Raw genomic sequence first — 17,890 nt, forward strand, 5'->3', positions numbered from 1 at the left:
TCGCCACCGCAACAGGGATTCGACCCTGCAACCTTGGGATCAGCAGCCGAACAGCAAAGCTACTGAGCCACAGCAATGGGTCAACCATCAAGATGGTTCAGTGTATTCAGTGCCAATGTTTTCAGTGCAATGCAAGATATCCCGTGCGTCTTGTTTTTTTTTTTTACTGCGCAAGCAGTGCAGTGCTCTTTCAGCAAAAAACTGTGGTTTGTGTGTGTCCGAAACCTCCATCCTCTATTGCCCCAAAGTGGATTGGAACTGGTAAGAGCAGACTGGGGCACCTTCAGGGCCCTGGATATGCCTCCCTGGACCACCCACTGACAGCAGTGCACCTCCACCCACCTGAACCCAAAGTAACAGCAGAACAAACAAGCGACAGCAAAATCAAACTCCAAGATTGAATGGGAAGGCAACCAACGTAAAAGTGAAATCTACTACCAATACTGGTAACAAAGGTTTGCAACATCACACTGCATGATCCCCTGTGCCCTTTCTTTTTTTAGGTTCCATGGTACTCTTATTGCATGCCACCCGCTCAATACCATCCCAGAGAGCACTGGGTTTGACAGAGCAAATGAAGGCACCAACAAGCTGTCCACAATGTGCTATCCTGTTTTTGGAACCAAAAGATTATTATACTAATGCAAAGCACCGATGAAGCATTCACGAATTTCACTTGCATCTTCAAATGCTCACTTCTGTTTACAAACATAGCCTTGAATGACGCTGTCAGCGGTGCACAATGCACCCTGGCTGCACACTGTCTTTGCAGGGTTAGACTGGGGACTGCGGTGCAGCATGCTGCAAGGTAGTGAGGATGAGTCACAATGCCAGGGCCTTTGTCTTGCAACTGAATTAGTATGTCAGTTTAACAAAATTAGTGTGCTGGTAGCTTTGTCTTTGGAATGCTGCTGTTTACCAATTCTTTTCAGGGCACCTGTGCTGACCTGGGGTGTAAGCACTGACCATGGGCTGCAGTGCAGGCTGCATGGGAGTGGGCTGCAAAACAGCGTCTCCAGTCGACTGCTGTGAAAAGCTCCGTGGCTTCACCACTGGCTTGGGGGAGCCCTCCCTCATAGCAGGCTGTGGCAAAGGCACTGCCACGGGAACCTGCTGAATTGACGGCAGCCGCTCATCCTGGAACCATGGCAAGGGTAGATTTACTGTTAGCTACAGTGGCCTTGCACAGCTGTCCACATTTCGAATGAAAACCTCTCAGGATACAGCTCAAACGAAAGTGCTTATTTTTACCTCTTTTGGTAAGGCGAACCTCAGACCGTTGTTGCACACAAAACTTGTGTACATGGGATGATGCTGTCTCTGCCAATTGCGCCTCAAGTTCCGGCCAGTTATTACACGGCCACTTTAACCGAGACACTTATGGCCCTCTCCACTTGACCATCCCTGGCCACCCAGTGCGTTGCTACCTAGGTTAGTATCGCTCTTAGGCGGAGGGGTAGTGGCAATTAGAAGAGGGAGAATACAACAGCGACAGAGGAAGTTGCCAATGAACTTGCAAATGTAGACATACTATGTGAGCACTTACAGTAAAACCTCGATAATTCGAACTCGGTTAATTCTCAATGCAGATCATTTGAAGAATTTCTACGATACCGTAATTTCTAATGTAAATTTTGCCGAATAATTCGAAGTGGCAGTATGCACCAGCCCAGTTAATTCGAAGACCTGGGGTGGTACACGGCAATCCCCGATCCCAGTTTCGTTACAAACCGGTGAAGTGGCCGTCCCTTGGAGCCACGAAGCGGCACAACAGAGCAAAGCTGATGCTTGATATGCGAAGCGCCCCAGCCCCAATACTCAGCGAACTTGGCAGAGCGCCAAGACGCCACATGGCAGTGGCTACATGGAATGCATGGGTGTGTCCTTTTTGCTTTTTTTTTTCCCAGTTGAGATAAACGATAACCAGTTATAATGAACCGATTTTCCAGTTTTCTCAATATCGTTAAAAGTGGATAGCACTGTGTACAGTAATCGCAAAGTGAGTCCAATATAGGTAGTGGGTTCCCATGACTGAATTTTTTGCCTGGGATCCCGTTTTTTTTTGCTGTGCTCGGTTAAATCCTGCCTAATTCATACATTTTTCTCGGTCCCAGTGACTTTGACTGAATGAGATTTTACTGTATGTATGTAGCATTAAATCATTTACTGTTACCTAAATAGTGATTTAATCAACTCTTCAATGAAACTTATATTCACGACATCGTGATCTGTTGAGCTGAAGCAGAACAATTACAACCTCACACAACAAGACACTCCAAGCCGGCAGCAGGCTTTTGTCTTTTAACATTTCAGTTCCACAATCCTGCAAGAAAATTCAGAGAGCAGGTCTGAACATGCAAAAGGATGCACAGCTGCACACTGAGCCTCAAGCTGGCAAACAAAGCAGCGATGCAAATGTTTTGGTCACAAGCAGCATGTCTTGCACACCTTTCCTGTTGGTAGCATGTGTCACAATGGCACAAACCCAGAGTTTGCTTAGCGCTTACAAGAATGATGAATGAACTGCAGGAGATGTCAAGGTCTCTTACTCAGTGCCAGTGGCACCCACCATTATACACACACACAAAAAAGAAGTTAGCTGTAAAGCGAAACTGCACTGCACAGCTGCGTCGAACAGTCTGGCTCACACTTTTCCGCAACAGGTCTGTTACCTCGACTTCCGAGTCACTGCTAGGCTGCGCAGGCACAGCTCCAGGCATGGGCAGCATCTGGGCGCCTATCCTTGCAATGCGGGAGAGCAGTCGTGCCTTGTCGCTCTCGCCACCACCACTCGCCCCTGGAGCCGGAGGTGGTGCAGTGGCCGGCTGCTGCTGCGGGGAGGGGGGGGGGGGCAGTCTGGGGGTGCAGAAGGTGCTCGTGACCGGGCTGGTTCGCCTGCACTGCTGCTTGGAGGAAAGGAAGGAAGCCTGTAAATGAACTGTTCTCCACTCGTCAGCACTGGCACAGGAATAGTCAAACCCCCATCCAGGCCCTGGCTGCATAGCAAAGCCTCCCATGACTCCTTACTGTCCCCTAAAGTGGTGGATAAGCTTCACCTTTAAAAGTAGAACGTCATTCATGACATTATCGGGTCCCGTTCACATCGCCTCATGCTCATAATTACTCATGTACTGATCTGATCAGTACAGGTCTCTAAGGCACTCATGAAGTCAAAGACCATAGCATTCACCAGTTCCACCTTTATTTAAAGGTGCACTGTAGAGGAATCTGAACTCTTCTTTTTGCGGCGGGAACTCGATCTACACATTCCGAGCATTTTTAGAAACTCCCACTTATTGCCCTGTGTGGCCGATTTCTTTCATTAAATCGAATGAATGTCCGGCTCCCGCCTTTTTTTTTTAAATTTCCCTGTACAGTGGGCGGAGTCGACCAACGTGTGGAGTGCCTTTCACCCAGTCCCGTGGTGGCTTGCCCCTCTGCCACTGGCAGAGTAATACGTAGCAGTCCATAGTAGCAAACAGTCCGCGCGGATTTTTATTTCTGCGAATTTATTTGGCGGCTATATTATCCGCGAATGAACCTATTTATTCACGGAAACCTAAAAAACAAAATAAAGAGAAAGCAAAGCCTCCACGGAGCTGGCTGAAAGGCACTCCACGCGTTGGTCGACTCCGCCCACCGTACGAGGGAGAATTAAAAAAATAAAGGCGGGAGCCGGACGTTAATTCGACTTAATTAGGGAAATCGGCCACACAGGGCAATAAGTCGAAGTTTCCAAGAATGCTCGAAACGTGCAGATCGAGTTCTCGTGGCAAAGAGACGAGTTCAGATTCCTCTTCAGAGCACCTTTAAGTAGAACCATAGTCCTTCAATGCTTTTATGGTCATGAAACTTCTCCGTAACGCTATGGGAGAGCTTCATATGTTGACCGCGCCTTCCAAGAGGAGGCGCCACGAGTCCTGTGGGGGCAACGACGCGAGGGAGCGAGCGTTTCTACGGCCGCGAGTCTACGGGTAGAATGGGACTCCGGCAATGCGGCAGCAACTATTTTCTCTTTTCACTCTGCCTTCGTTTACAAAATAAGCACAGTGCACGTGACGTGCAAGCCTGCAATGCCAAATACTTGCTGCGTGACGGGTTGCCGCTCCGGCTACGGAGGTACGCAGGAAAAGGCCCCGCTGTTCTGTCTGCTAAGCGACGCCGAGCAGCGTAAAATATGGAAGCGGGTGATACCCCGACAGGAAAGCGGTGGATTTAGCTTCGACTCCAAGCATGTACGTGTCTGCGAGAGGCATTTTGCCCCACTGATTCGGTCTCACGAGTTTATGACCAACAGAGAAGCAGTGTAGCTGCAATGCACGAGAAACCAAAACTCAGGCCCGGCGTCGTCCCACGGATATTCGAAGGCCTACCAGCTTATTTAGGCACGAATCTGTGACGATTTTGCATTTCAGACAGCTGTGCTCTTCAATGTGCTGGTGGCTTTTGGTGCGAAAGCACTACTTCATGGGATGAAACCCAACCAAGAATCTTGTGGCGTCCCTGAATTTAAGGGTGCGGCGGCACGAACGGATCAGCTTCGCTGGCCACTGCACGAGAGATCTATGCTATCGCAGCAGCCGATCACGCCTGGTATTGTTGTTGCCTCAAAAACGATGGCACATACCCACGGTGGGAGATTTGCCAGGGTTTCGTGCAGATCCAAACAGGAAAAAACTAAACTGTAACATACTGTCGCGCTGCACGCATTGTACACCGTCGTCTTCATCAACGTCCACCTTCGGAACGAACACATCAGACCAGCTTAACCTCGATCACAACTTAACTTCAGTCTAATATCGTCGCCAGACGTCCCAACGACCCAGCAAAGCAAAACCATGAGCCAAACAGCCTAAACACATGCGTTCGCACGTCTGCTGGGTTTAACCACGTTGAACACCTAGCGCTTGTTATTTTTTGTACATGTTTCCCCGTGATTTCTATCATTGCTCATTTTTGGCTTATTGCGTGGCCGCTCACAGCTTGTCTCTTATTTTGGTAGCGCGAAGCGCGCACATGAGCAATATTTCCTTCCACTCGTCAGCGCCTCCGTAGTCACAGCGTGAAAAAGTGTAAATAAATGGCTTATGTATCAAGAGTCTTCAGCAGCTGGCTTTGCCACCTCCGAAAGTGTCAGCGAAAAAAAAAAAAGAGCACCATCAAACTACCACTGCATTCGTCATGTGATCACTCTTCTAGCGCGCACTCCAGTTCTTAAAATACCGCCATAACGTCATGTTTTCAGCATTAGTGAGATTGCAGTATTTATCACAAGGTAAAAGCCAGCCTTAAGCATTCTTGTGCACTTAGATGATAGCGAGGACTCGGTCGAGACAGGCGCAACCCAGACACATACAGATATGTTACTGATCGTTACGCTAGATCTCCAGAATAACGTTGTGGGCAAGTTGCGGTAAAAATGAATGCGAAGGCTGGACCATTGTACGAAAATCGCTTTTTTTTGTGAAAAGCAACAAGAGAAAGTAAGCGCGTTAATTGTTTGCCAGTAAACAGCCGCTAACAAGGTTTACTAGGGGCCGTCGTCGATCGTAGAGGGTTTTTAGTGTCTCGACGTTGCAGCCAAGCTTTCAGGTGATAACCGGTAAAGTAGTGTCCATCGTAAGCCCAAATACCGATCCCCAGCAAGCACAACTACCAAGCGAATATGAGCCTGTTGGCCGGAAAACAGCCGCTGCAAGCAGGGCTCGCGCTGCGACTCGTGCCCCCTCGCCGACAGCCGCGCCACTAGCGGCGCGCGCTGTCCCTATATGAAACTTTGGCCGGAGTTTCGTGACCAGAAAAAGCATTGAAGGACTATGGTAGAACCAACGAGACTTCATGGCCTATGGGTAACGTGCCCGCCTTGCAATAAGAAGGTCCTGGGTTCGATTCCCACCCAAACCCAAGTTAACCCAATTTTCTTTTAAATCATATTAATTCTCCGGTTCCATCGCGATTTTTCTCTCACGGCCAATGACGTTGATGTCGATGACACTGGCTGTCCTGCGACACACGACCCTAAACACTCTTGCATTAAAAAAAAGAAAAGCGGGCAGGGAGGAAGGCATCAATCGAGTGGTTGTTCATGTCATTTCAGGCGTTGCAGAAGACTGACATAGTGAATCAAAATGAACAGAGAAGAGAAGTACTCTTTTAATAGACACTGCATTAGTGCTACTCTTTTTTTCCACTTAATTCAAATTAAACACCAAACTCTTGATGCCACTGGATGGGTGAGGCTCTAGATTTTTCTCAAAACACGCATTACACGGGCTTTGTATCAAAATTCAATGCTAAGTAATGATCAAAGCCACAGAAGCAGTCTTTTAACTCAGATTTTTCAATGAACAGTCCCCAGTTTCACCACATGGCTGCTTGACACTTACCTCCAATACAAACGGTTAATGGTTTATGTGGTTTAACGTCCCAAAGTGACTCAGGCTTTAAGGGACACCTTAGTGGAGGGCTCAGGATAATTTCAACTATCTGGGGCTCTTTAGCGGGCACTGAGAACACACAGTACATGGGTCAAGAGCATTTTGTATCCATTGAAATGAAACTGCCATGGCCAGGATCGAAACTGCCTCTTTTGGGTCAGCAGCCGAGCCCCCACGGCGGCTCCTTCAATACAAATGTAAATGCAATAATCAGGGATCTGACCTGTTAACAAGTGCACAGAAACAAAACATTGCAGCTGCACGTATTCAGCCAATTCCTTTGGGTGCTATGACTCCAAATAGGCACACAGTGCTGAACTAAAATGAGGTGTGGCAGCACTAAAAGCAGCCAAAAGAAGGCAGCAGCACCAAAAGCCAGTTGAAGAAATGAGATTAATGACCAGAACAAACTGCCATGTAAACGGCACAGCATTGTGGCCTTAAAGGGACACTGAAGACAAACTGAAGTTGGCAGGTAACAACATGTTACAGTATTCTAATGACAAAGGTGCTACTTTCACTGAAAAGAGAACTTTTGCAAGCTAGAAAATGTCAAGGAAAGAAAAAGCATTGTCGCCATCGCCAGCCGTCTCCACAGAAAACTGCGGTCGGTCAAGACAATTTCTAGAGCGCAGATCCCCGAGGCTCGGCTACAGCGGTGCATCAAGACGGCTTTTTGAGAGCAGATCCACTAGGCTAGGTTACACTGCTATTCATTTGCAAATAGTTATCAAAGAGTCCTTCTTGGTCTCCTTAACCCAAATCCAAATTTCTAAGCAATAAATGAGCCTTTTATCGCCGGACAGACAAAACATAGCCACAAATAGCCATAATACCGATGTTTAAAAAGAAAAAAAATTCTGACGGAGTTGTCCTCAGTGCTCTGTCCCTTAAAGAGACACTGAGGAGAAATTGAAGCTGGTTTGTATCGACAGAATACCAGCTCCTGATTACAAAAGCGCCACTCATAGTGACAACAAAGCTCTTGTAACATAGAAAAGAGCAAGAACCAAAATACAGGTATCGCCGCCACAAGCCTAACTCGCAAGTACAAGCGTGGTGATGTCATAGGACAAAACAGTGTTGCTGGAACCAATGGTTCTAGAAACACGAGAAGCCATGAATCACTGAGGCGCAGCCAATGCATGCGCAAATCTCCTTGCCGTCGCCAGATGGTGCCACGTATCCGGCAGCTACGCGTGCGCCTGCAGCATCGGGACCAATCAGCGCCTGCTCCCCGGCAGTAGGCGGGCTTCCGGTATTCGTTAACGCAAACAAGGTACACGGTATGCTAAAGGTGTCTGTTTGCTAGAACTTCGTTGACGACTTCGAGAACGGGATCCATCGTAGCGCTGGCAAAACGCCGGTGCAAACAAAAACGAAGCGACGGTAGCGACGGCCGCAATAGCCGATAGATGCTTTCAACGTGCCGCCGGCGGTAGCTTTGTTTTCGGCTGCTGCCAGGCCGCACTGCTGGCCGTCAGAAATCACGGAGTCTGCATTACGTCATGTGCACGTCATGTTTCACGTCACTTAGTCCTGTCATCATAGGAGAATCCCAAGTTTGAATCAGAGCGGCGGGAAAACTTTTTCAACTTCGCATGCAAATTTCTTAGAAATAAATGCATCTTTTGCTGCCGGCCAAGTGGCAACCAAGCCATGAAATGCCAAACTATCGGATTTTGCTGTAAAAAAAATATTGATAGAGCTCTCCTCACTGCCCCTTTAACAACGGGGGGAGAGCTGCATGCAGAAATTGACGTATCATGGGAAACATTTCCCTCGTCTGCTGCATAACACAGAGGGCACATGCCATGGACTGGGCCACCTGGAGCATGCAGCCATCATGTCTGCGGCTGCACTACCCGCAGTGCACCCGTGCCCCAACCAGAGCAAAGTGCGATGCGCTTCCGCGAGCCGTCAGTAGTGTGCATGCGCTGATTGGTTGAGACGGGGCAGGCATGCAAACAGCTAGCCAGCGCCTGGCATCTTCTTGTTTTCTCAGGGCAATCTACGCATGCACAGTGGCTCACCGTGGAAGCAGATAGCGCTATGCTAAATCTGTTCGATCGGAGGATGCACGGCTCCCTTCATTTCCACGGAACGAGTCTGAGCTGGCTGTAGCTGCTGCAGCCGCTCTTCTCCGCATGGAATTTGCTAAACAAGCGCGAAGCCGTGAGCACGAAGAGGAGCTAACACGAGGCACACGGAGATGGGTGCCACTTTCCCACGCCTGACACGGGGTGGCAGTGGGTGCAGAGTGCATACGACTCGCGGGTGTGATGAAGTCAAGCCGCTTATGAAGCAACCGCTGCACAACAACGCAATCGCACTTAAGAGCTGCAGTTGGAGGCCCCAGTTGTAGGTCTCACACCCCACAGATAAGTCAGCACCACGTGTCGATTGGTTACCCTGAATTGCCGAGGCCATTTTTACAGAAAGTCGACATGGCTTCAATGAGTGCGGCAATGCTGCAATGTATACGCTCTTTTTCGTGTAATGGCCTTGTGCATTTGAAAAATTCATGGTTTTGAAAATGCCTATTGTCCCATTTACTCTTTCTTGTGCGCCAGAAGTATCCGAAATATTCGCTTCGAAATTATTCTAAGAAAATTACTATTCGCCCTGAATTCGCTTCAAACCATATAAACCACTATTCTCACATGCCTAATCCCCCAAATGACCCCCCCCCCCCCCATTTAAGCCTCCCCTAACAGATTATGTGTGTCAATTCAAATGTACAACTTAAATATCCAGTTCACTCGTTTATTTCAATATTCTCGATGGTGAGGGCTGTGAACAGGCCTTCACAATAAGTATGGTAGAATCAACAGTCACACTCACATGGCACGGGCAAAACATTTCACACAATTATAAAAATTACAGGGCAGAACAGTCACATGCACCCATGCTAAGAGATAAGGAGGAGATGTCTGGCCCGAGAGAGATGCTCAGCGGCATACAGTGTGAACAGCTGGGCTACTCTGTTCCTTTCAGCTTAACAAGACATGGCACCACACTAACAGACAAGGAGTGAAGACAAGCTAGACAGTGTTTGTGGTGTCTTCAGACCACAGCTCGTCTCCAGCCCGTTCCCGTTAGTGTTGGCACTGGTGCCATGTTTTGTGTTCTCAGCCTTGCATTGTTGTGATGGATGCAGGTTTTAAATAGCTTGTGCACGGATAATCTGGCAATGTAAAAAGAGAAAAAAAAACCTATAGTAGGATGCAACGTGAAAAAACAACAGTTGCTAACAATGGGCCGCAGTCTGCAGCGTCTTGTATTACTCCGCTGGCCAATCACAAAAGCAATCGAAATCAGCTTTTTAGTGTCCGACTATACCAAGTATAATCCAAGTACCAAAATTCTAGAGCTCACAATCTTTTTCTCATGATAAGCTTCTTGTTTAGGTAACAAGAAATGTTTAACTAGCAGACTACTTTTTTGTCGTGGAGGAGTTCTGTCTGCTGAGGCTGAATGTGGGCGGAGCTTCACTGCACACTTAACTTGTATCCGACAATAGGTAAGTGCTTCAGGCAACAATGCACAGTCAACTGCCGTATCAACATATGTAAGGGCCACATCCTGTTTCCCCGAAGAAAATATTTGAAAAAAAAAAGAAAAAATATCAGTGTATGGGCCGCACTTTGAAAATTGGCCCTCGGATGTGGAAAAGGGGAGCCCTTACACGCATTTATACGGCACTTTATCACATCACAAAATGTACCAAGGGTGAGCACAGTTTTAACATTTCCAACTTTTAATGGCAGGGTCAATAATGCTAATTATTTTGAGGACTTGGCAAACAAAAATGCCCATGAAAGAACAGCACTGTGCTCAAAATGCAGAGGTAAAGCCAGTGTGTCCATTTCTATATTTTAATTTGACATTGCTTCTTACCTAGTGGTTGTTGTAGCTTTTTGTCAGAAAACATCGTTACATGCCTATATTTCATTGTTTTCAAATACAACTTCAGTGGCCAGTCAGTTCCTGTGTTCAACTATCCTTCCTTCCTTTGTCTTTCGCAGGTCATTACGCTTTAGGATCTCAAGGTAAAGTCAACGAACTGCCTCACAGAACTAGCCTGCTGGCCACTCCAGTGTAAGTTGCACACGGGAGACAACCTCTGCCACAACGTCAGGTTTACACTCATCCAGACCACAGAGGATGAAATGGCCGAGCCGGTGTGGGGGGATGAGTTTGTCCCTCACCACAGCACCAACTACGCCATCTGTATGATGCACAGAAAGGGTCACAGGTTGGCACAACTGAACGAAAGGGTTATCATCCCCTTAAGTATATATGATTAAGTACGAAAGATATGCACAGCTAACCCATGTGAAGAGCTCCTTGCTTCTCTTTTGTCAGTGTCCACAGCTGCAACAGAGACAGGAGTGGACGATCGCGGGGTGCTGTCCTTGGCTCCCGACTTGGGCTGCATTTGAATAAAACAGAGAGACAATTACCAGCAGTCTTCGAAGGCATTTCCTAGTCCCTTCAAGAGAACTGCAGAGTATGCCAACATTGATGAAGCAATCCAAAAGAGGGCCACAGCAAATGATCCATGTCACTGATAACAGTGCTATTTCCTCAGCAACAATGCTGCCATGCCATCAGCTTGAGTTGCAGCAATGTTAGAGATGGTCAAACTCCGCTAAATTCTGCATCTCAAGGTTGCACACGGGCTAGGAAGGATGCCGTACAAACACTCAAGGTAAATTTTGAGCACCTGCAGTTGTCCAACTCCAGAAAATTGATGAATCCTTCTTCAATGTCAAACTTCACAGACCAATTGCAGCGCTTCTCATTGAAAAAGCTCAAGAAGTTGTTCCCCAGGAGCTGTTGCCACAAATGAAGCAAGAAAAAAGCTGTGCCCATTAGTACAAAGTAGGGAATGAAAAAAAAATGCAACTTGGATAAAGGCACCAAAATACATCAATTCATTAAAAGAACTCCTGTACAAACTGCACCAAAACGCAACAACCTTTATCACTGGTGCAAAAATTATTTGAGCCTGAAGGACGGAAGCATAGCTACAACAGTGCAAACGACAACAAACACAGAAGAACAGGCAAGACTGGGTGAGTTGGTTAGCCCCGCTCGACTATACAGAGCATCCCGTTGTCCTGCCCATTCTTCTTTGTTTGCATGTTTTTGCACTGTCGTAACCACGTCAAGTGTGACTGGCATGTCTGAAACTGAAGTTGAATTTCAGTTGCCCGACTAAAGAATTTCCACACACAAAACTACTCTTTTTTTTAAACTCTGCTTAGCCCAAGTTCAATGCACCAAAGCAATAAAACCACAAGAAAGCAAAAGCATTCATGTTCCTTATTTTCTAAGCCTCATTTGCATGCATTTGCGCAAGACAATGACACTGAGGGACGACTCTTCAGTGGTTTCCAATATGTGATCATATGCAAGTGTCACCCATTATGCTCTATATGTATATAAGACCATTCATTTTCGGGTAAAATATTGTTTCACCCGATTCTTGCACCCCAAGCATACTATTTCTTAAAGATCGGGTTAAACCCAATTTCTACCCGATAATCGCCTTCTAGAGAAGGAAGACGCCCAGCAAAAATTAGCGCGTATCCAGTGCTGAAGAGGAGTGTTTTCAGTTGACTGATGATTTAACCCTCTTCTAACACTTGTTATTCATGACATGGCTTAATTCTACGATAAGATCAACAAGTGTGTTTTAGGAGCGAGAAAGACATGGATACTGAGTAGATGTTTTATGTTGCTGTTTCAACACTGCGATAGCGACATCTTGCTCAAAGGCTCTTGTGCATTTAAAAATAGCCACTGTGATGCTGAATGAATGTTTTCCCAGTGCACAAAGGCAGGCAGGTCTTGCACAGACAGGGAAGTGCTGTGCAAGAGATGGCAGTGTACAAAAAAAATTTACTGCAGATTATGAGAAAAAAAAAGCATTTGACCAGGTAAACAGTTCTTTAGAGCAATTTCAGTTCCATATTGTTCACGAAAACAACGAGCAAAAGATAACAAAAAGACCATTTTATGCACCATACATAGACAACCACTTATAGTACATTGTCTTTTGCTGCATAAACTGAGCTCAAAAAACCCTGAATTATGAATCTTTGTTTTAAGAAACCTACCTGAATTTAAGCTAAAAAATTTTTTCCGATTCTTACTCTCTGAATTTAAAAAAATAAAACCCAAAAACAAAAAGCCCTATCTATATACACATAAGCATCAGTGAAATGTAAAAAAAAAGAAAAAAGCATCTGTTCCGAAGAATCTTTCACTAGTACATGCATTTTCCCACACAAAACAGTAATGCGAGGGGGCCATAAAATGAGCTCCTCAGTTGCTGACACTTTTTTGAATCTAGGGATGTACCCAGTGCTGCATATGCTACTCTTCCATTGCTTAGACATATGTGTATGAGTGCATCATTGTATCAGTGCATCATCACGTGTGCACTGGACTGAAGGAAAGAAGAAAAAGAAGTAATGCGATTTACGTATGACCTTGCAGGCAATACATGAGGGCACAACAATTTTGCCCAAATCTGCAATCAGGGCAGAGGGCTCAGTGCAATCTTAGCCTCACACAGCACCACAGAAAATATTAATAGTCTGATACAACTTAACTCTGCAATGAATCTCCACCCACATTCAAGACTGCTGCACAGAATTCCTCCACAACAAAAAAGTAGTACAAAATTCTTCTTGTTGCCTAAACAAGAAGCCAACTGCCATTTGAAATTAAAGGCCAAGAATTTTGATGCTTCCTGTTTGATATCATCGAACATTGAAGTGACTGACGTTTAATGGTGCAAAGGCATCTAGGGCCAAACAGCGCCATGGCATAAGGTGTTTTCGTCTTCTCAAGGTGGAGCCGAAGACTCATTTCCCAAGCATTTCAACCTAAAGAAGCTGAGTACCAGGCAACGGGAAAGCTTGTATATCGGGCGGGTACCCGGCAGCACTGGGGATCGAACCCCGCACCTCCCACATGCAAGGCAGATCCTCAAACAACTAGGGCACCACTGCAGTCAGTCAAACATCAAAAAGGTGATTGTGTTTACTGTTGTGGTGGTTGTGGACGCTGCGGACCATGGCCTACTCATGTCCAACTGCTGTTTAAGTTGTACCTAGCACCAATACACAGCTGCAAGATTTATTTTTTTTTCTTTTCTAAGCTAGAGTTGCTTTCAGCACACCGTTGCAACTGCAGTTAGCACGGGATCTCACAGCTTCTGCAACTTACAGTTCCCTTTTCATGGTTTCCTAGCCCTGCAATGCCCAGCCTTGCCAGGTTGCTTGGCTTCTTTCCTTCACTGGAAGAAAGATAGAAAGGTGGGAAATGACAAGCAGGCTGAGGGGGTTCTATGAAATCCGTGTCACATTGTCAAACTTCGATGAATGAGCTCAAGGGGCCACTACAAGGCAAGACCTTGGTTTGGTTTTTGGTTTATAGGGGGTTTAATGTACCAAAGCGACTCAGGCTATGAGGCATGCTGTAGTGAAGGGCTCCAGAAATTTCAACCACCTCAGGTTAAAGACCTTTAACGTGCAATGACACTGTACAGTACACGGGGCTCCACGGCCGAAATCGAACCCGCGTCTTTTGGGTCAGCAGCCGAGCACCATAACCACTGAGCCACCACGGTGGCTTGAGGAAAGACCCTGACTAAGCAATGTTTCATTAAACTAACACCAGTATGAATAAGGACTATAACCTTCTGCAGCAGAAAATCCTAATTCTGCGGATGAAGAATTAAGAATCTGCGAAATTCTGCTGGAAGCAGTGTTATGAAAGAAGCATGCAAGTTTATTTTCCAAGCACATGCCTTACATGCTGCAGAGGTCCCTCTTCAAAAATTGAATGTGGCTGGTGTAACTCCGATATCAAGTAATGCTTTCCTGTTATCTCCACTCAAAGAATGAAGCTTGTGTGATACCAGATCTCTACAATTAATGAATGATCCCTCTGCTTCAACAAGGTTGACTTTGAAAGACAGATATTTGAGCTCAGTGGAAGAGAGGGTTGGGGTCACTTCCATTCCAGCCAAAAAAGGCAGGACATCGAAGTCTCCGCCCTGTTCGTCTTTCTCAGAGAGAAACGGTGCAATGTCTGCATCACTACAGTACACCTCTCTAGCAGTTTCCAAGTAGACCCGACACTTAGCAGCTAAGACTGGTGGTTCTCAACTAAGCCCAGGCACGCTTGCAAACTGCAACCTTTTTCCAGTGTTATATAACTGCAATCTTATTTTTTAAATTCTCCTCGGGCCTCAAATTCCCTCTCATATTATATTTGTGAAAATAAGGTAAATTAGTCCTTTTCCCATGATACTGTCATTCCTACTGATGTCTGTAACAACAATTGTATCAAAAAATGAGAATTTGGCTGCCAATACAAAATCCCGTCGAAAATGCTTAAATCCACGATTTTTTGCAGAACCGCGGGAAACCTGGGGCCATAAATACTCCAGGTAGGTAGGTAGGTACGCAGAAGACACCAGAAAGGTGACTTCACTTTATAAACATCAGTAACATAAATTGTTATTGTGAACAATTAACACAGATTGTCAGCTGACTTCTTTAATATGTCCACAACACATAAGAAGGAACAATGAATAACCTAAAATGCTTCTTGTTTTACACCAATTAATCTGTACATACATACTTTAGCACCTGCAGCAATTCGATAGCAAATAGCCAAATCCATCAGTCAACTAATCATTTGAAAAAAATTCCCGTTGCAGGCATATTTCAGCCTTAGGCAAAAATTTTTTGTTTTGCGCGTGCCTTCACTTTCACAGCAAGTCACCTTGTTTTATACTTTCTGCATCTGTGGAAGCTGATACTTCAACTCTGCTTTGGTACATGGAATTTGCATTAACCGGAAGAACTCCATGTTATTTTTTCTACCTAAAGAAAAGTAAAAATTACTGCCCTTCAGTGTGCATGACACACATGGTATCACGGCTGAAAAATCATGGCTGTTTAAAAGTGCACTTGTCTGGCTGTTTGTCATTTACCTCAGCAGAACCCTCACTACTGTGTTCTATGTCATTGGTAATCAACGATTCATTGATTGCACGTGGGCAGTTTTGGCGTTTGTTGAACAGCATTGTTACTGTACATACACATTTGGGCTTCTTGGAAGTTGCAGCAGCTTGACATGAACGGACTGTTAGCGGGTGTTTCCATATGAAGAAACTGTAGTCTAACACTGGTTGCAGCTTTTCATTAGGACAAAATGACCTTTGTAAAATGGCAGCAGCATTGAGTGACCCTCCACAATGCCTCGACAATGGTGCCTCACTGATAAGTTAGAAAATTCAATTCATAAAATCCCCCACTAACATTATCAAAATGTCAGGGCTGAAACCAGAAACTTCCCCAAGGTGGCTGATGACCCTATGTTTATGTGGAGAGGGGAAGGTGACAGAAAACATTCAGCATGTGCACAGGATCAGGCCCATTTTGGAAAGGAAAAAAAAAATCTGTCTCAACGTAAGGTCTTTTCACCTTCAGAGTTTAAACCCCCAAGTGTAGCATAAAGCCACAGCAGAACAGAGATTGCACCAATGAGTGAAAAATAACCACTGTGTGCTAGATGGCAACGGCAACGTACATTATGAAGAATCCCAGCAGCAATTCTGTGTTGCCGTTGAGATGTTTCTCGCACACACACACACACACATAAAATAAAAAAGAAAATTAACACTAACTAATGAGCAAGGTCCTTGACAGTATAAAGACACGTGCATGTACACTTTGTACACGTGTGTCGCCTCTTAACATTGGCAAGTTTCATATTCAAGCAAATGTTAAGAGTTGTGCTCACAATAATACGCAGAACACACGAAAGTTCGAACTCTTTAGATGCGTTCGTGTGAAACTGAGGGGTTTGTTGCATATACGCGCAACATTGTAGTTCGCTAAACGCTGAAAAAATGCAACAAATGTTCCAACTTCTGCAAGGTAACAAGATGGAATAACTAGAGCATCAAAAAATTTTGGCCAAGGCTGCACGAGCATTAGATGTTAATATTTTTGCACTGTTAAGTACCACACCACAAATTCTTTGCGTGTATACATTCTTCAAGCACTATCATCCAGAACCTCTGACCCTTCATTATGCATCGCCTTTCATTTGCTTCCGTACCTTAAATTACGGTTATAGGCAACAACAAACACTTCACGGATCACACCTTCCCTTATTGGTAAAAGCACCTTTTGTTTCAAACACAAACCTAAACACGATTGCTTGTTCATATTTCTGCTTGTGGGAACAATAGATGGCTCTAACATTGGCAGAAGGAATCGCTGTGAGCCTTAGGTCTTTGAGTCAAATCACAGCCACAGCAGCCAAGTTTCGGTCGAGGTGAAGTGCAAGCATGCCCGTGTGCTGTGCAATGTCAGTGCAGGTAGAACCCCAGGTGGTCGAAACTAATCCAGAGCCCCCCACTATGGCTTTCTCAAAGCCCACATGCAGCCTCGCGTTGTCAAACTTCACATAATACCACAATCACGTGTAACAGGTTGCACAGAATGCTTGGGAGCTGGGGCACTTGATAGATTTTGCATAAAATGCATTTACACAAAATGAAATTTATTAGAGTGCTGTCTCAATATATGGCACGCATTTGTGTAATTCAATTAAGATCCATACTAAGGGAGTAATTTACTCATTGGCATCCACCAACATTAAAGACCTATTTTTCGAACACGATGTTCTGCTTGGGCATTGTTTGAACACATACTACAGTGGTCTGCCTTGCAATCTTCTGTCCTGAACCAATTATACAGTTACTACAAAATCCACCACGCAAAACCTCGCAACAGGAGAAAAAAACAAAGTGGTTCTGGTATGTGGAGTGTAACGTCACGAATCTGCACGTGAGCCATGAGGAAAGCCGGCGTAGCGGAGGGCTCCGGATTAATTCCATCCACATGGGGTTGAACTTCGCATACAAAGATCACAGTGCGTGTGCCACAGATAAGAAGCGAATACTGTTGTAAGTCGAGATGTAAATAAAACAGCAGTGACTCGCGAATGTATCTGAATGCTGTATTAATGCACAAGACAGCATTCAGAGAGCACTACCGTCAAGCACAGCTGGAAAAACTTTCGAAAACACTTGTCAGGCTCGATCCGCACGCAGGGCGCGTTTAGAAGCACACACATAAATCTCGGCAGCATTTCTAATTACTTTCAAGGTAAGGTGCTATAGCGATGCACTGCAATCCTGGAAGTGGAGCTAACCAATGTGACTCGGAGGTTTAATGACTCATTACTTAAATGCTTGAACAGCAACACGTAGTAGCGATAAGATACCCGAGGAAGATTGTTTATCTGCAAGAAAAACAAGGTCAGTGCGATGACGTTGCCATGACTCTGCAGTTATATACACGGTACACACGACTCACCAGAGGCTTTACCAACTGACGATTGCTTCGGAG

General features: G+C 45.5%; 1 protein-coding gene across 5 annotated transcripts in view; it reads right to left on the minus strand.

The window, feature by feature from the left end:
* Positions 1-11,020, minus strand: part of LOC149356020 (uncharacterized) — a 49,013-nt gene extending 37,993 nt beyond the window's left edge. For all 5 annotated transcript variants that reach the window (XM_089584075.1, XM_089584073.1, XM_089584074.1 and 2 more), the window contains exons 1-3: positions 10,772-11,020; positions 2,673-2,903; positions 967-1,137 (exon numbers count right to left, since the gene is read on the minus strand). In XM_089584075.1, the coding sequence (XP_089440201.1) occupies positions 967-1,137; positions 2,673-2,729 (228 nt within the window). In that variant the 5' untranslated portion in view covers positions 2,730-2,903; positions 10,772-11,020. The remainder of the gene's footprint in view (positions 1-966; positions 1,138-2,672; positions 2,904-10,771) is intronic.
* Positions 11,021-17,890: the final 6,870 nt, after the last annotated feature.

This window comes from Amblyomma mixtum, chromosome 3, assembly GCF_055824585.1.
Source record: "Amblyomma mixtum isolate Tamu chromosome 3, ASM5582458v1, whole genome shotgun sequence".
NCBI classification, from domain to species: Eukaryota; Metazoa; Arthropoda; class Arachnida; order Ixodida; family Ixodidae; genus Amblyomma; species Amblyomma mixtum.